Genomic DNA, 15,978 nt, shown 5'->3' on the forward strand with positions numbered 1-15,978 from the left:
TGTCCTCACTGGCAGCCAGGTGGGATGAGGCCCCGAGTCATACACACCATGGATTATTGTATATTGTGATCTTCCTAAATTCATGTATTTGTTACCTGTCAGATGTGTTCCCGAGGAATTTTTATGTAAACAATCATGCCATCTACAAATAAAAACAGTGTTACTCTTTCTTTTCCAATCTATTAAGCTGTTTTTATTTCTTCTTTACCTTTTTTTCCCACTAGCTGGGAACTCAGACAGAACTAGAAATAGCAAGAGTAGACATCCTTCTCTTCAACCTGACCCTGAGGGCAAAGCAACCAGCCTTTCACCATTGAGTATACTGTTAGCTGTTGGTTTTTTATTGTGTCTTTTATTAGATTGAAGAAGTCCCCTGTGTTCCTCATTGGCTGAGAGTTTTTATAATGAATGGATGTTGAATTTTGCCAGTTGCTTTTTCTGCATCTATTGAGATGATCATGTTTTCTTTTTTAAGCGGCTTATTAAATGAATTACACTGATTGGTTCTCATATGCTGAGCTAACGTTGCATTCCTGGGATAAATCCAGTCATGATATAATGTCCTTTTGTGTATTGCTGGGTTCCATTTGTTAATGTTCTGTTATAGTTTTTTGTTTTTCTCTGTTCATGCTGCACATGGAATCCTCCTGAATCTGCCTCACTCACCTGCCTGCCTCGAGGCTAGGATGACGGGGTTCACCTGGGACTGTCCGTTGGAGTGCCTCGCGCGGCCTCTGCGTGTGACTGCTGCTCGGAGCTCGGAGGCTGGGTTCTAAGAGAGGGTGTTCTGCAGGGAGATTCCTGGCAGGGAGTGTCTGGAGAGTGGGCGTTCCAAGCAACCAGGCACTAGCTGGGTGGCTTTTTCTAACATAACCTTGGAAGTCACGTAGCATCACTTCCCTCACACCCTGTGGGTTGAGGCAGTCACAGCCCACTGGGATTCAAGGGGAGGATATGCAGGAGCTTGTGGTCGTTTTCTGAAACCCCACAGATAATGACACTGATTTTCCAGGCTTGGGAATGTATGGGCTCTCATAGAAATAAAGAGGTCAGTTCAGCTTGTAATCCGTGTTCGCTAGTCACATGATTTTCTTGAAAGTCTGGCACCACTGTGTCAGGGGAGGAGTGCTTTGTTCTTATAACTTCTCACAAATAAACAGAAAAGAAATTACTGTGTTTTATCTAGCCATGAAAATTTTTATCTGAAATATTTCTTCTCACGCTTTATAGAAAAGGCACATGGTATAAAGTCCCCCTATCATCCTCCACTTCCCCAGTTCTCTCCCACCCTACTCCCCCGAAACAGACAGACAGCTGCTGCTTTTCTTTTATAACCATGACATCCCATAATGGTACTAGTTTTCAAACAACTTTAAAACGTGTTTCTGAAACGTCTTTTCAAATAAAAAATAATAAAGAGAGGTGTAATATTAATGTTGCTTTGTGAGTTAGACTTTTTCTTTAATTATTAATCTTTTAGATTTTTTAATGAAATTTTTAGATAAAACCAACCATCTAGAGCCCAGTATCTGTAATTGAAAGAGCAGTAGATTTAGGGTATTTGAGTTTATTTCACATCCAGCAATTTTTCGTGTCTTAGCTTTTGCTCCTTCTGTCTGTTACCCTCCCTTTCTTCCTCATCTTCTGAAACTTTCCTAAAGCAAAACAAGAATAACACAGAACCCCTAGAAGTAGGCAAGAAAAAGAACAACAATCTCATTTTTCAAATGGGTGAAAAATATAATATGAAGACATTCACAGAAAAGGAAAAAAATGATCCTTAAGCAAATGAAAAGCTTACTTAAGATAAACACAAGATAAAAATGCACTGTTGCCATCTTTTACTTATCAGGTTTTGTTTTTATTTTTTTACGTTACAACCCTCATTTGCACCTGTATTAAAGAGTAGTGGCATAGTACATACTCATTTTATCATAGATATTTTTCATAATTTCTTATAGTCTGTCACTTAATCAACATTTATTTGTATAATTATGATTTTTAATGACTACACTAAAATGTACTATAATTTTAAGGCCTTCCCTAATTTGGGGCATTTAGGTTGTTTTCATGTTCTTGCTCTAATAAGTTATACAGCTTTGAATATCTTCCTTCGTTTATCTTTTTTCTTCTGTTGAATTATTTCCTTAGGATAAATTCCTAATGGAATCATAAGGATAAAGAGCTCGAGCATTGTTATGGATCTTTGTATGTGCTGCTGTATTTTCCAAATTGTTATCAGAATAAATAGTGTGACCAGCAGTCACCGAGGGCACTGGGACCACGCAGTGCTTGGTGTGTGGAACCACACCACCAGGACTGGGCAGTGTCACTTAAAGAGAAAATTATTCTTTTAGGACACAAAAGCAGTGTATCACACTTATATTAATTTTTACATTTTTCCTTGCAGCCTTCTTGATGATTTTCAGGCATCAGTATGACTTACTCGAAAGAGTGTGCCTCACCCTTAATTGCTCTTCTAGGCAGCTGGCCAAGGGTCAGGGGTTGTGCTCCCTCCTTCGTGACCCTGTTGTCTGTGGTCGAGCCCCCCCTTCCCCCCGCCTCGCATGAGAGGTCCTCTCCCCCGGGACACAGGTGCGCCCCGCACTCGCCCAGCCACGGGCTTTTCTCCCTGCGTCTTCCCTCCCACTACTACCTTGTTCTCTGTCTCTGTACCTTGTCCGTTTGAGATCTCATTTTGAATATTTTTATCCATTCATCTTTTAAACAGATCATCCAGTGAGGCCTACACTTCTTCGTGGCTTCCGTTGTTGTAGTTTATCCTTGTGGTTTCATATATTAGTGACAGTGGCACCAGCCCCTGGCCAGAGGTAGGTCCTCTCTGCCGTGTCTCTCCTGCCTGAAGCTTGCCCAGCCGGTGTTGCCAGAATCCACTCCTAAACCCTCCTCTGCTGCACCTCCATCCTTTTGCCAGTGAAGACGTTCCTTCAGTCTGGAACTTGCCCTCATCTTTCTCCACATTTGGATCAGCATTAGTTTTTTGTGTTGGGTAACAGATTAACCTCATACTTAGTGGCTAAAGCAACACACACTTGTTATGTCATGACCGCCGTGCATCAGGAGTCCGGTGCGGAGGGCCTGGTCCCCTGCCCAGGGTCTCGACAGGTTGAAATCAGGGTGTCACCAGGCCACGTTCTCCTCTGGAGCTCAGGGTCCTGTCTTCCCTCATTCGGGCTGTTGGGAGAGTCCATTTGCTCACGATCGCGGGAGTGAGCTTCCCACTTTCTTGCTGCCGCCAGGGCCTCCCTTGGCTCCTGGAGGCCTCCCTCCAGGCCTGGCCACACCTGGGCCTCCTCTGTTCACGTCAGCTCAGCTCTCCTAAGCCAGCAGGAGACTCTCTGGAGTTTGCTAAGATGGACTCACATAAAGTAACCTAATCCCAGCAGTGAAACCCTAGGGATTGGGGAGTGGTCCCTAAGGGGTCCCCTCGCAGGGCGTGTGCATGGGGGTGGGCGTCCTGAGCCATCTCAGTGCCCCAGCATCCTGCTTACCCCCCAGCGTCCAGTCGAAATGACGCTGTCTCGTGAGGCTTCCCTGTGCTGGGCCCCCTTTGCACAGCAGTTTGTGTCTTCCATTTCACTCGGCTTCACGTGAACAAACCCGAGACTTCCTGTGTTGCCACAGGTCTGAACTACACGCTCACGCTCAGAGGGGCTGGTGCCACGTGTGCACGTCACCTTGGCGGGCTTGCTCCTTGTGTGTTACCGGGGCAGCTTTTACTAAGAGTCAGAGTGTGTTCTAGTAAACTGAGGGTTCTTGGAGGCTGGACACACACTTCCTGAATATCAGTGGTCCACTGTGGCATGTTTTGAACAAACCTGCCCATCTCTTAAGCCACCTGGGCACAGAGCCTGTGTTTTCTCTCCTCTGTGTAACCTGAACATAGAGGCTGAATGTTGGAAAAAGGGCAAGCACAGATTACAGGAAAGCATCTCAGAGGCAGGAACCAGGGCTTAGCCAGCCTGGGATTTAAGCAGAAATGAAAGACAGTATTAGAGAAGTTCGACTCCAGAGTGCCTCGGGGAGGGGAGCGAGGAATATGGGGAGCACGAAAACTGTGAGATAGGGGTCCCCTTGGGTGTCTCCGTGGCCCCTCCCCCCCAGCACCCTTCTGGTCGGCACTCACCACGGCCTTATCTGGGTGTCAGGAGTGGGATGGACCTGTGGACCCTCATGCTCTTTTTTTTTCTTTTTAACTTTTTATTTTATCTTGGAGTATTGCCCTTGTGCTTTTTAACCTGTCGTCTTGTCTTCTTTCTTCTTTGTAGCTGGTGCTGAAGATCAGATCGGTTGGGCCTTTGGCCTTGGGCTGGAGCGGCTGGCCATGGTCCTCTACGACATCCCCGACATCCGCCTCTTCTGGAGTGAGGATGAGCGCTTCCTGAAGCAGTTCTGCGTGCAGGACATCAACCAGAAGGTGAAGTTCCAGGTAACTGACATGCAAGAATCAAGTAGATGATAATTGAGGGAGTCACGTGCCCAAAAATAAAATCATTGTATTTAAAGATAGTGTGACTTTGAAAAGAGGTTTTAAATAGAGATTCATAAACACACAGGAGATCATACACCTCCTGAAATTGTATGCTGAAAAAAGAGGATTTATCAAGCCTGTTAGTCTAAGCAGAGAAGAAATTTTGGGCTTTATTAATGGCTACTTTATCATGAAATATCCATCTTTATCACTGATGATACTTTCACAGTTCAGTTTTTTTTTATGCTAATCTAGACACATTGGCTTTCCTGTGATTAGTGTTTGCAGTGTATATTTTTTTCATCATTTTATTTTCACTTTCTGTCTTTATATTAAAAATGTGTCTCTTGTAAACAGTTGGGTCTTTTTGTAAGCCCATATTTAATTGGAGTGTTGAATATATCTTACACTCAACATAATTACATGGGATGTTCTTGGGTTTAATTTTATTATCTTAGTTCTTACTCATTTTCTCTTTCTGTTCTTTATTTCTTTATTTGGAAATTGAGGTTTTGTGGGTGTGTTTCGGATAGCTTTTGTATTATATTTTATTACTCTATTGCTGTTTAGTTTCACCATTTTTTGTATTATTTTTAAGTGGTTATTCTAGATTACAATATGTATAGTTCATCACACTTTACCATGAGTAACTATTACAACTTCATGAAACATTTAACAACCTTTCAATAGTGTAATTCTATTTACTCTGCCTTCTTTTGTATTATTATTGTCATATTTTATTTCTCTGTGTATTATAATCCCATAATATGTTGCTCTATTTGCTTCAAATAGCCAATTGTCCTTTAAAGAAATTGAAAACTATATTATTTTATATTTTCCTTGATATTTGCCCCACTGATCACCATTGCTTTCTGCTTATCATGATTTTTCTCTGTGTTCATTTTCTTCAAGTCTGAGGAACTTCGTTTACCATTTCTCGTAGTGCAGCATGAATTTTCCCAGCTTTTGTTTGGAAATGCCTTTGTTTCACCTTTATTTTTTAGGACTATTTTCCATGAATATAGATGTCTAGGTTGCCAATGTTTGTGCATGTTTTTTTTTTTTTTCTCTCTCTTAGCTCTTTAAACATGTCATTTCATTGCCTCTATCATTTCACTGTGGTTTTTAGCAGGTTGACCTGTGTATGACTTTTCTGTCTGTTATCTTGCTCGGGGCTTTGCTGTCTTGAATTAGTGATTTTCAGCCCTCTTTGAAAATTCTCATTTGGTATCTCTTCCAACAATTCTCCTCCTTTCTTTCTTTGCTTTTCAGGTGGTAACTGCATGTATATCAGGCCATTTGGACGTATGCCATAGAACTCTGATGCCCGGGGTTTGACTTTTTTTATTTTTTCACCCTGTGCTTCATTTTGGATAGATTTCCTTGTCTTAGCTTTGGGTTTATGCATCTTCTCTATTGTGTCCAGTTAACCATTAAGCCCCTCCAATGAGTTAATCATTCCAGATATTGTATTCATCAGTTCTACAGTTTCTATTTGCTTCCTTTTTAGAGTTTTTATGACTGATGAAATTCTCCCTCGTTTCACCCATTTTGTACATTTTCCCTTAAATTCTTTAGCATATTCGTAGTAGTGATTTTTAAGTCCTTGTCTGTTACTTCCAACCCTTTAGTTCTCTGTTGTTCTCCTTTTAATCTTCTCTTTCTTCTTAGCTATGGGTTGCATTTTTCCTGCTTCTTCACTGGTCCTACTTTTTAAATGGTGGACAGCACTTTTCCTCGGGAAGCCCTACCCTTTCCCTGGTCAGGCAGCGAAGGTGATGAGCCGGATCCCTTTGTCGTAAGGAGTAGTCGAACTGAATTTCACGTCTCCTCTCCTCTCTGCGGTGAGACCTGGCCGAGCGGTAGAGTTTGGGGTCTGCGTGTGAGGTTACGTGATCTCTCTCTGCTTTACACCCAGCTGCCAGCTTCCTCCAGCACCGATGCTTGCTGAGCAAAAATATCAGGAGGGAGACTGGGCTGCAGCGAGGGCTGGCTGTCTCTGCGTTTTCCAATCTGCCAAGAGCCAGGCCTGGCTAGGCAACGTGTGGCTCATCCCTCCTCATTCCAGCAGAGTTTCTTTACCAACCGCAGCTGCCTTCCGCCTACTCATGCCCAGCGGTGGAAGCTCTGGAATCTAGGGCTCGTCTCTGTCTGGAATTCTGTTCATTCAGACTTGCATCCAGATCTCTTTCGGTATCTTTTATGACAAAAGATTTCTAAATTTATTGTTTTCTCATGCTTATAGTGGGACCAATGGTTTTTTGTGACTTTTATAGCCTAACTAAAAGTAGAACCTTCTTTCATTTATTTGATGGTCTGGTTTCATTTTTTGTTGGCCTTTTTTTTTTTTTTAAATAAAAAAACCTATTTTTAAACTTTTTACTTTTTTTTAACTTTAATTTTTTTTTTTTACTTTTTGCTAAGCTGCTTCTTTTTATTGTAGCACCAGGTCCGTCTTGGTTAATTTGGAAGAAAACGCCATCTAAATGATCAAAAGCAGAACCTGGCTAAGGCTCTCAGTTTTTCTCATTCACTCTTTCATTTAGTCAGTCATTTATTAAATTGGCCAACATTGATGGAACACCAACCAGCACTGAATGGAGCATTGGGCTCAACACCACAGTGGGGCAAGCACAGATCAATGACACAGCTGTGACCACAAGCTAGTGGTTGAAGTCAAGTTTAAAGTGGGCTCACAACTGTCTTCTCTTAGGAGACACAGAGAATCCAGGAGTAGACAATGGGTCTCTTGTATTAAATGTCATTAAAAAAATCTTTCCTGCCTTCAAAGTAGAAAATCGGCGTGTGCATACCTGCACTATTATATAATTTATATGGTTACCTTTATGTAATAAACTTAAAAACTTCTGGTGGGGTAGTTAGGATTTGATTGCTGAAAAAGTAGATGTCTGTAAAATGCTTTGTAAATTATAGATCACAGAGCTATTCCCTAATTATTCACTTATAATTATTATCTATTGATTATATTCTGTGTTAGTTTCCTATTGCTAATGTAACAACTTACCACAAACCTAGCAGCTTCAAACAGTATGTCTTTATTATTTTACAGTCCTGGAGGTCAGAAATTCAAAATTGATCTGACAGGGCTCAGTCTCAGGTGTCAGCAGGGCTGGCTCTGTCTGGAGGCTCCAGGGGAGACCCCACCTCCTGCATTTGTCAGCTTCTGGGCCCGACCTCATTCCCCGGCTCCTGGCTCTGTATTGCTTTACGTTCTTTCCTTTCCTTCCCTGTGTGGTCACATTGCCTTCTCTCTGAATTTTTGTCTCTTCTTCCAAGGGCCCTTGTGACAAGATAATCTCCACATATCAAGATCTTTTCATAATCGCATCTGTGAAGTTCTTTTTGAGTGTAAAGCAACATATTCACCAGTTCCAGGGATTAGGATGTGGACATCTCTGGGGGTTGTTATTCAGCCCATCACATATACCTTTATCTATTCCATTTCCATCATGGCAGACTGCTTGCTTCAGATAGAATAGAGCAGATTTTGTTGTTAGGTGTAAGTAATACAGGTAGTATGAAAGTGTTAGCGATTTTTTTAACTATTTGTGTGGAATAGTCGTGGTTCTACATATGAGGGGATTAAGGGACTCCTTTTGTCAGTTCACGTTGTTGGCCTGGCTTAAGAAGAACATTTAACATGATTATAAGAAGATGGCGCAGCTGAGACTGAAGGTACAAAGAGTTAGGCTGATGTAATCCGGGCAGTGACTGTGAGAGGGTCTCCAGTCAGCCCCGTGGGCTCCAAGGTCAGTCGTGGACAGACTCCTGGGAAACTGTCAGAGTTAGTCCTTGCTGTCCCTGGGGTACCAGGCATCAACGGCGAGTGCTGTGCTGTACGAGGGCTGGGAGTTTCTTACGGCCACGGCTGGCCAGTTTCCCTTATTTTGTGTCTTCCTGCAGTCGCGGTCAGTGCACCGTAGTCTGGGCATTAATTTGTTTAGTGCCTTATCATAATTGCCATTTGTAGAGTGCTGTGTAGAAGCCACTGAACTAGTTTGCCTATATTATAGCTTTCATTCTTCGCAGTCCAATGGGGTGGGTTCTATTAACCCATTTTACAGATGATGAAACTGAGGCTTGGAACCACCAGGGAACTCAACCATAATAACACTGCTAGTAAGGGACGGAGCTAGAATTTTATCGAAAGCTGACTCCAGGGAGCTCCTAGTATTCAGCTGGTAAGCTGTTGTTGCCTAAACCGAGGCACTGTCCTGGAGTCAGTAAGATGAAATGGACAGTTCCTGACTTCAGGCTGTTTCCAATCTAGAGGAGGAGACAGATTTATCAAGAGATAATTATCAAATAATATGAAGTACAATGATGGGGCTACACATAGGTGAATGTAGACTTTTGCTGATGCTAACCAGTGCACATGGAGGTCGAAATTTTCTTCTTCTTTTTTTTTAAATCCTATTTTGCTAGTTAATTTCTGAATCGTTCCATGTCTCTCCAGAATCGTATTAGGACTTGAGCCTGTGATTACTTGCTAATCTCCAGGGCTTGGAATAGCTCCTAGATCTGGTTTCGCTGTCATTGTCATAAATGTTGTCTGGTAGAGACTTAGTGCAGGATTATGCATGGTTTCCTCATTCTATTCCCAAATAAATCCAGCTGGGAGAATCCCATCAGCTTCATTGTGTCGTAGTTAAATTAATGGATCTCAGTTTTTTTCACTATTTCCCTGTGCATTTTTTCCATCTCACCAAAAAAAAGCATGTACATATTTTTCTTTGGCCGGAAGGAGGATCTTTCTCCCGGAAGAAAGTAGTAGGAAGAGGTAGAGGGGGAAGCAGGGAAGATGACCAGCCGTAGGACCTGTTATACACGCCCTGTAGTCATTGCTGATAGTCAGGTGCGGAGAGAAGCAGTGAGCAAGAGAGCGGGCCCGTTTGCCGTGGGGACCCTCCTGGTGCTTTTATGTAAAGCATTCATAGCAGACCCTGTCGCCCAGTGAGCACTTCATCCATGTTAACCGTTATTCCTGTTATCACCGCCACCATAGCCACTGTGAGCGCAGAGGCCACTGTCCTCGTGATTCCTGTTCCTTCGTGCCCGCGGTTTCCACCTTCAGCTTGCTTTGCCAGCCTTATGATGCGAGGACATTTCACCGACCCACGGTCTACCGAGTCCTATGGAATGTGGCCCCGTGTTTGTATTGGGGCCTCTGTCAGCAGAGACCTGTGGATTTATGGCTGCTTTTTATTTTTGTGAAAGCAGGGGGTCTTGTGATACATTTACATATTTAGAGAATGACTACCATGAATTTCTTTCTTGTTTAATACACTTTTTTAGAAAACTAAGAGTGAGGGCCTCACTATCTTCTTGTAGTGTAGATTGGAAGATGGCGTTATGTGACCTTTTATGTGCACACACTCAACATCCATATTACAGCTTCTTGGCCGTTAACCCGATGGAAATGTAAAAGAACTTCCTATTTATTGACAGCACATTAAACCTTTAATCTTGCTAATTATCTATCCAATTTGACAAATCATGTGCAATATATTTTAGGAAAAAGTCTGGCCTTTCTATCTTCGCAACCAGAGGGATAAGTTTATACTGTACAGGATCATTTAGACCAAATACTAATAATTGATGGATCATAAGTTAAAACTTACAGTCTTAGTAATAACTTCATAATGTATGGATATGTATATCAGACTGTCACTTTAAGATATATAGTTTTGACTTGTCAGTTATACCTCCATAAAGCTGGGTGGGGGGAGTCATCATTTTAAAAGGAGATCATGAGAATAGAGACCAGAAACAAATACAAGTATGAAGGGAGGGATTGCCACAGGGAGAAAGAACATGTCAATCGAGCAGTGGCGGGTAGGTCAGTGGGTTTTCCCGGGTGTGGGTATTGGGAGGTATCAGTTACAGGACAGCAGTAGGGATGCTTTTGGCTTCAACCAAGGAAGGCCCAACTGAAATGGCTTAAATGAGAGGCACAAGAGCAGGAAGCCCTGGATGATGCTCTGGATCCTTGAGTGTTTTCCCCTCAGGCTTGAACGACGGGGGCAGGAGCGCTAACCATCACCTCATACAACGGGGCCCAGAGGCAGAAAAGGAAACACCCTTGTTTCCTTTTTAAGTGTGAAGAAGTTTTCCAGAAGTCCTCCGCAGACTTGTCACATCTCCTCTTCGAGGGAGTTGGAATGGTCTGTGAACTTAGCCTGCTGTACTTATCCTGAGCTCTTAGAATAAGGCTTAACCATGCCAGATGTGGACAAGCAGACCCTACAGGCAGCACCATCTCTTACTGCAGCAGCCGTTGTTATGAATAGACAGTCACCTATGAAATGCGATGATGGGGCTGCTGGAAAAGCTCTTCCAGCCTTAAATTTTTACCCTCTGCTGCCTGTTGTTTGAAATCACCCCTTAGAGTTTGCTTCCTTCCATTTAATGCTTTGATTCCCTAGTCAAATGTAAAGTACTCCTTTTGCATACACCTGGCTGTGCCTGTTTTCATAGGACAGCTGGATGGGTTGTGTGGACAGGATGTGGCTATGGGATAGTTTTTTCTCTGTTTGAAATTGAGTATAGAAATCAGGGTCACCAGGGCACATCCACCTGAGTTAACCACATTGGCCAAAGGGAAGAAGGCTGGAAGGCTAACCTCAAGGTGCAGCCTGGGAATGAGACCCTCAGAGCTATCAAAGGAGGAATAGCAAACGTTGATCAGAGCCCATTCAAGCGAAAAATTTAAGGCTTTTATTAATAATCTGGGGACTGAATAAAATGAAAACAATTTACCTTACTAAGTCACCAGTCAAGAAAGGTAAGTATGGTCGTTCTGTGTCTCTACGTTGCCTCTTCCTGTACGAAAGGAAAAGCAAAACTTCACTCTTTCAACTAGGAGTGTGCTCTCCTCCTTTACTCAGAGGATGAGAGGAGCATTTGGGTTCATCGGAAACTGAAAGTCAGCCTGTGTTTAGACAGAAGAATGAGGGTTACTTGGTGATGACATTATCACACAGCTTTTCAAACTGCATTTCGGTTGGCGTTTCATATGTATAATCTTGTGGTCTTGAAAATGAAGAATGGTTAGCATAGGCAGTGATGTATATGGTGGATAGCTTAATTATTCTGTCACTTGGCTGAGTAATGAATCAGCTGTTTTCTTTCCATTTGAGGGAAGAATTTATTTTCTCAAGGGCCTCCCTGTGAGATTTATAAATAACAATTATAGACTGTAATTCACGACCAAGGACAGTGGATTATAAATAGATGACCCTTGTAGAGCCCATTCGGCAGAGTTTGAACTCCCAGTTAATTGCTGGTTGGGAACCAAGTAGCTATTGTATATTTATCTTTATTCATTTTTAAAATGATGGAATCTTCTAAATATACAAACATACAATTCCTGATTTGATTTGCTAATAATGTAGAACAGTGTACCCTCCACCCAGCAAATTTGCTGGGATTTACCACAGATTCTTATAAAGAAGAAAAGCATTCGAAATGCAGTTGACACACCTGTGCCTCCCTGATGGACACCCCCTTCCTCTTTCCTCCCCAGAGGTGACCACTGCCTTCAGTTTGATGTTTACCATCCTCATGTTATTACTGCATTTGCATATATCCAAAAACAATTTGTAGGATTGCTTCAAAATGTAATACATTAAACGGCCACAGTAGCTAAAAAAAAAGAAATTCACTTTGCTGTGAATTTCACCTGAAACTAACACAACATTGTAAATCAACTATACTCCAATATAAAATGAAAAATTAAATTAAAAATTAATTAATTAACTAATTAAAAAACTCGGAGAGATTTAATGAGGAATTTGATGAGCATATTCCAAAATTTGTGTGGAAATGCAGAGAGCCAGAAATAGCCAAACAACCAAATTGAAGGATTTGCTCACTTTGATGTCAAGTCTTTTTTTAAAAGCTACAGTAATTGTGAGAGTGTGGAGCTGATGCAAGATGGACACAGAGGCCCGGAGAAGGTGGGAACCCAGAAACACACCTCTGTATTATTTCTGGGCTCATGGCATGGCCTGCACTATAGAACGGGCTGGAGGAGAAGACTTCTGTGCAAACGAAGCAGAGATAATTGAGTATCCATATGGAAAAAATGAAGCTTGACCCCAGACTCCTCTAATTATTCAACAATGGATTCCAGGGGGTTTGCAGATCTAAGTGGAAAAGGCAATTTATTAGCTACTGACTTTGAAAAAGTCATCTTACCATGAATGATTCTTTGATTCTTATTGGAGTAAATTGAATTGGGGAGATTGAACTAAATGAACTATGGTAATATAAAATTAAACCTAATTAAATGTCTGATCTTGAGAGTTTTGGAATAAGTATTTATTTAAAGTGTTTGCTGTAGGTTTTTTGTAAAGCCTTTTATCAAATTAGGGATGTTTCCTTCTATTTCTAGTTTGCTAAGAGTTTCTATCATACATGACTCTTAAAATTTATCAGACACTTTCGTATATTTTGAGGTGATCTCATGATTTTTTGGCTTTGTTCTGTTGATGTAGTGACATATAGTGATTGCTTTTTGGATGTTAAAACAATCATCTGTTCCTGAAATAAACAAAACTTGGTTGGGATATATTATCTTTTTTATACATTTCTGGATTTGATTTGTAAAGATTTGTTTAGGATTTAAAAATCTGTGTTCAGGGGTGAGATAGGCCTGGAATTCTCTCTTTCTTATGTCCTTATCAGGTTTTGATGCTAAGATTTATAATATCCTCATAAAACTAATTTGGAAGTATTTTTCTGTTCTCTGGATTTTGAAGATTGATGTTGTTTCTTTCTTAAGTGTTTGATCATATTTACCAGTGAAGTTGTCTGGGCCTGGAGTTTTCTTTGTGGGAAATTTGAAACCACAGATTAAATTTCTTAGTCGCTATTAGGCTATTCAGATTGTTTTATTTTGTGTCACTTTGTTAAATTGTATTTTTTTCTAGGAACTTGTCCATTTCATCTAACTTTCAAATGTGTTGGCATAAAATTGTCTCTAATATTCTCTTATTATCCTGACATTCAAAAAAAATCTTTAAAAATTAGTCAGTAGTTGAGCACATTTACTAACATTTTATCAAATTTTGTGTTCACCTTTTTTTTTTTCCATACAGAGCCTCCTCTTAGAGTTTATTTTTCTTTTTAATGACATATATTCTTTGACTATTTTTCCTGTGAGCCATTACAAGTGGTAAATTCTTGTGGTCTCTGTATATGTGAAAATGTCTTCACGTTGCCTCATTCTTGGGTGATAATGTCAGGGAGTCTAAAATTCCAGAAGGGCAGTCATTCTCCTGTAGGGCTTTGAAGACATTCCTTCTGGCCTTTGTTCTTGAGAAGTCTCATGTGAACCAAAGTGTTACTTCTCTGTAGATAATAATGCCTTTTCTCTTGGCTAGTGTTTAAGGCTTTCTCTTTACATTTGATGTTCTCCCATTTTACAAGGATGTGTCTTTTTTTTTTAAGTACATCTTTTAATAATCCCTCCATTCATAGGAAGTTTTCCTTTTTTAAAAAAATATTGATTGATTGATTGATTGATTTTTGGCTGCGTCGGGTCTTGGTTGCGGCACGTGGGATCTTCACTGCAGCACGCAGGATCCTCCGCTGTGGCGTCTGGGCTCCTCGTTGCAGTGCTCAGGCTTCTCTCTAGCTGTGGCATGCAGGCTCAGTAGTTGCGGTGCATGGGCTCTGTAGTTGTGGTGCGTGGGCTCCAGAGCGTGTGGGCTCTGTAGTTGCGGCACGTGGGCTCTCTAGTTGTGGCCCGTGTGCTCAGTAGTTGCAGCTCGTGGGCTTAGTTGCCCCACGGCATATGGGATCTAGTTCCCCAACCAGGGACCGAACCCGCGTCTCCTGCATTGGAAGGAGGATTCTTAACCCCTGGACCACCGGGGAAGTCCCATGAGGAAGCGACTTGGTGTGGATTTATCTTTATTTATCCCCCTTGGTGCCCAAAGGTACCTTCCACTCCAGGAGAGTCTGCGTTGTTATTGAGGAGTGGTTCCCCTCTATCCCCTCCCTCCCCCTTTTCTGGGTCTCCTAAAAAGCTTCTTAGTTATCAGCCATATATCTTAACTGTTCTTGGACATTTTTTATTTCTTTGTCCTCCTGTGCTGGTGAATTTCACAGTAGTTTCTACCAATTCCATAATTTTCTCTGAGTTGTTTTGAACTTAATAACTATTACTTTTCACTTCTAAGATCTGTAATTAGTTCCTTTTCTTCTCCACCTTCTTGTTTCCTTTCTGTCTGGTTTTCTTTCCTAATTCCTTGCTTTTTAAAATGGTTGTTACTACATTTAACTTTCTGAATATCTTCACTATGCTTATTTCAAAATCTTTAGCTATTTTATGATGTTAATTTTATCTAAAGCCAGTTCGTATTATGGTTGTTGATTTAGTTAGTTGTGTTTCTGCATATTATAGTCTTTCAGTGTTTCAAAAATCTGGCTTTGCAAGCTCATCTTGAATACATCTTCATTTTTTTCCCCGTTTTTAAAAATCATGACCACTCTGCTCATTGTGCAGCCATCACCACCATCCATCTCCAGAACTTTTTCATCGTCCCAGACTGAAACTCTGCACCCACTAAATAATTGCTCCCCAGCCCCCTACCCCACAGGCCCTGGAACCCAGCACTTCATTTTCTTTCTCTCTGAATTGATCACTGTGGGGACCTCATCTACTTGCATCTTTCTGTGACACATTTTGTTTGTCCATTCATCTGTTGATGGGCACTTGAGTTGCTCCCACCTTTTGGCTATTGTGAAATAATGCTGCTGTGAACATAGGGATAAAAATATCTCTTCAAGACCCTGCTTCCAATTCTTTTGGGAATTCTTTTCCCCAGAAGTGGCATTGCTGGATCATATAGTAATTCTGTTTTTAACTCTTTTGATGAACCGTCATACTGCTTCCCACCATAGCTACACCATGTTTACATTCCTACCAACGGAGCACAAGGGTTCCAATTTCTGTGCATCCTTGCCAAAAGTTATTATTTTCTCTCTTTTTTAATATAGTAGTCATCCTAGTGGGTGTAAAGTTGTATCTATCTCATTGTGGTTTTGATTTGCATTTCCCTAATGATTTGAGATGTTGAACATTTTTTCATGTGCTTATTGACCATTTGTGTACTGTCTTTGGAGAAATGTCTATTCAAGTCTTTTGCTCATTTTTTAATCAGGCCGTTTGGTTTTTGTTCTTGTTTTTATATGTTCTAAAAAGTAAATCATTTGCAGATTTGGCCATTGTCATGCTAGCAACAAATTACTGGCATTACAGATCACAATTGTCAAGCATCGTGGTTGAAAACTCTTTATATAACACATTGAGGCCATTACTGGCTACAGGGTCACTGGTCTTATTTGCATATGGTTTTCTTGGTCCATTCTTTGTTATCTCTCTGTTATTTTTCTAGATTCATCTATGTTTTGAGTGTAGCCTGTGCTCTCACTTTAGGTCTTATATGTTAAGGTTC

At 41.2% G+C, this 15,978-nt stretch overlaps 1 protein-coding gene across 7 annotated transcripts in view; it reads left to right on the plus strand.

Annotated features, from left to right (window-relative positions):
• The window catches only part of FARS2 (phenylalanyl-tRNA synthetase 2, mitochondrial), a 375,868-nt gene that overhangs the window by 189,043 nt on the left and 170,847 nt on the right, over window positions 1–15,978 (plus strand). For all 7 annotated transcript variants that reach the window (XM_060109822.1, XM_060109828.1, XM_060109826.1 and 4 more), the window contains one exon: window positions 4,290–4,450. In XM_060109822.1, coding sequence (XP_059965805.1) covers window positions 4,290–4,450 — 161 coding nt within the window. The remainder of the gene's footprint in view (window positions 1–4,289; window positions 4,451–15,978) is intronic.

This window comes from Mesoplodon densirostris, chromosome 10 (genome assembly GCF_025265405.1).
Source record: "Mesoplodon densirostris isolate mMesDen1 chromosome 10, mMesDen1 primary haplotype, whole genome shotgun sequence".
Lineage (NCBI taxonomy): Eukaryota > Metazoa > Chordata > Mammalia > Artiodactyla > Ziphiidae > Mesoplodon > Mesoplodon densirostris.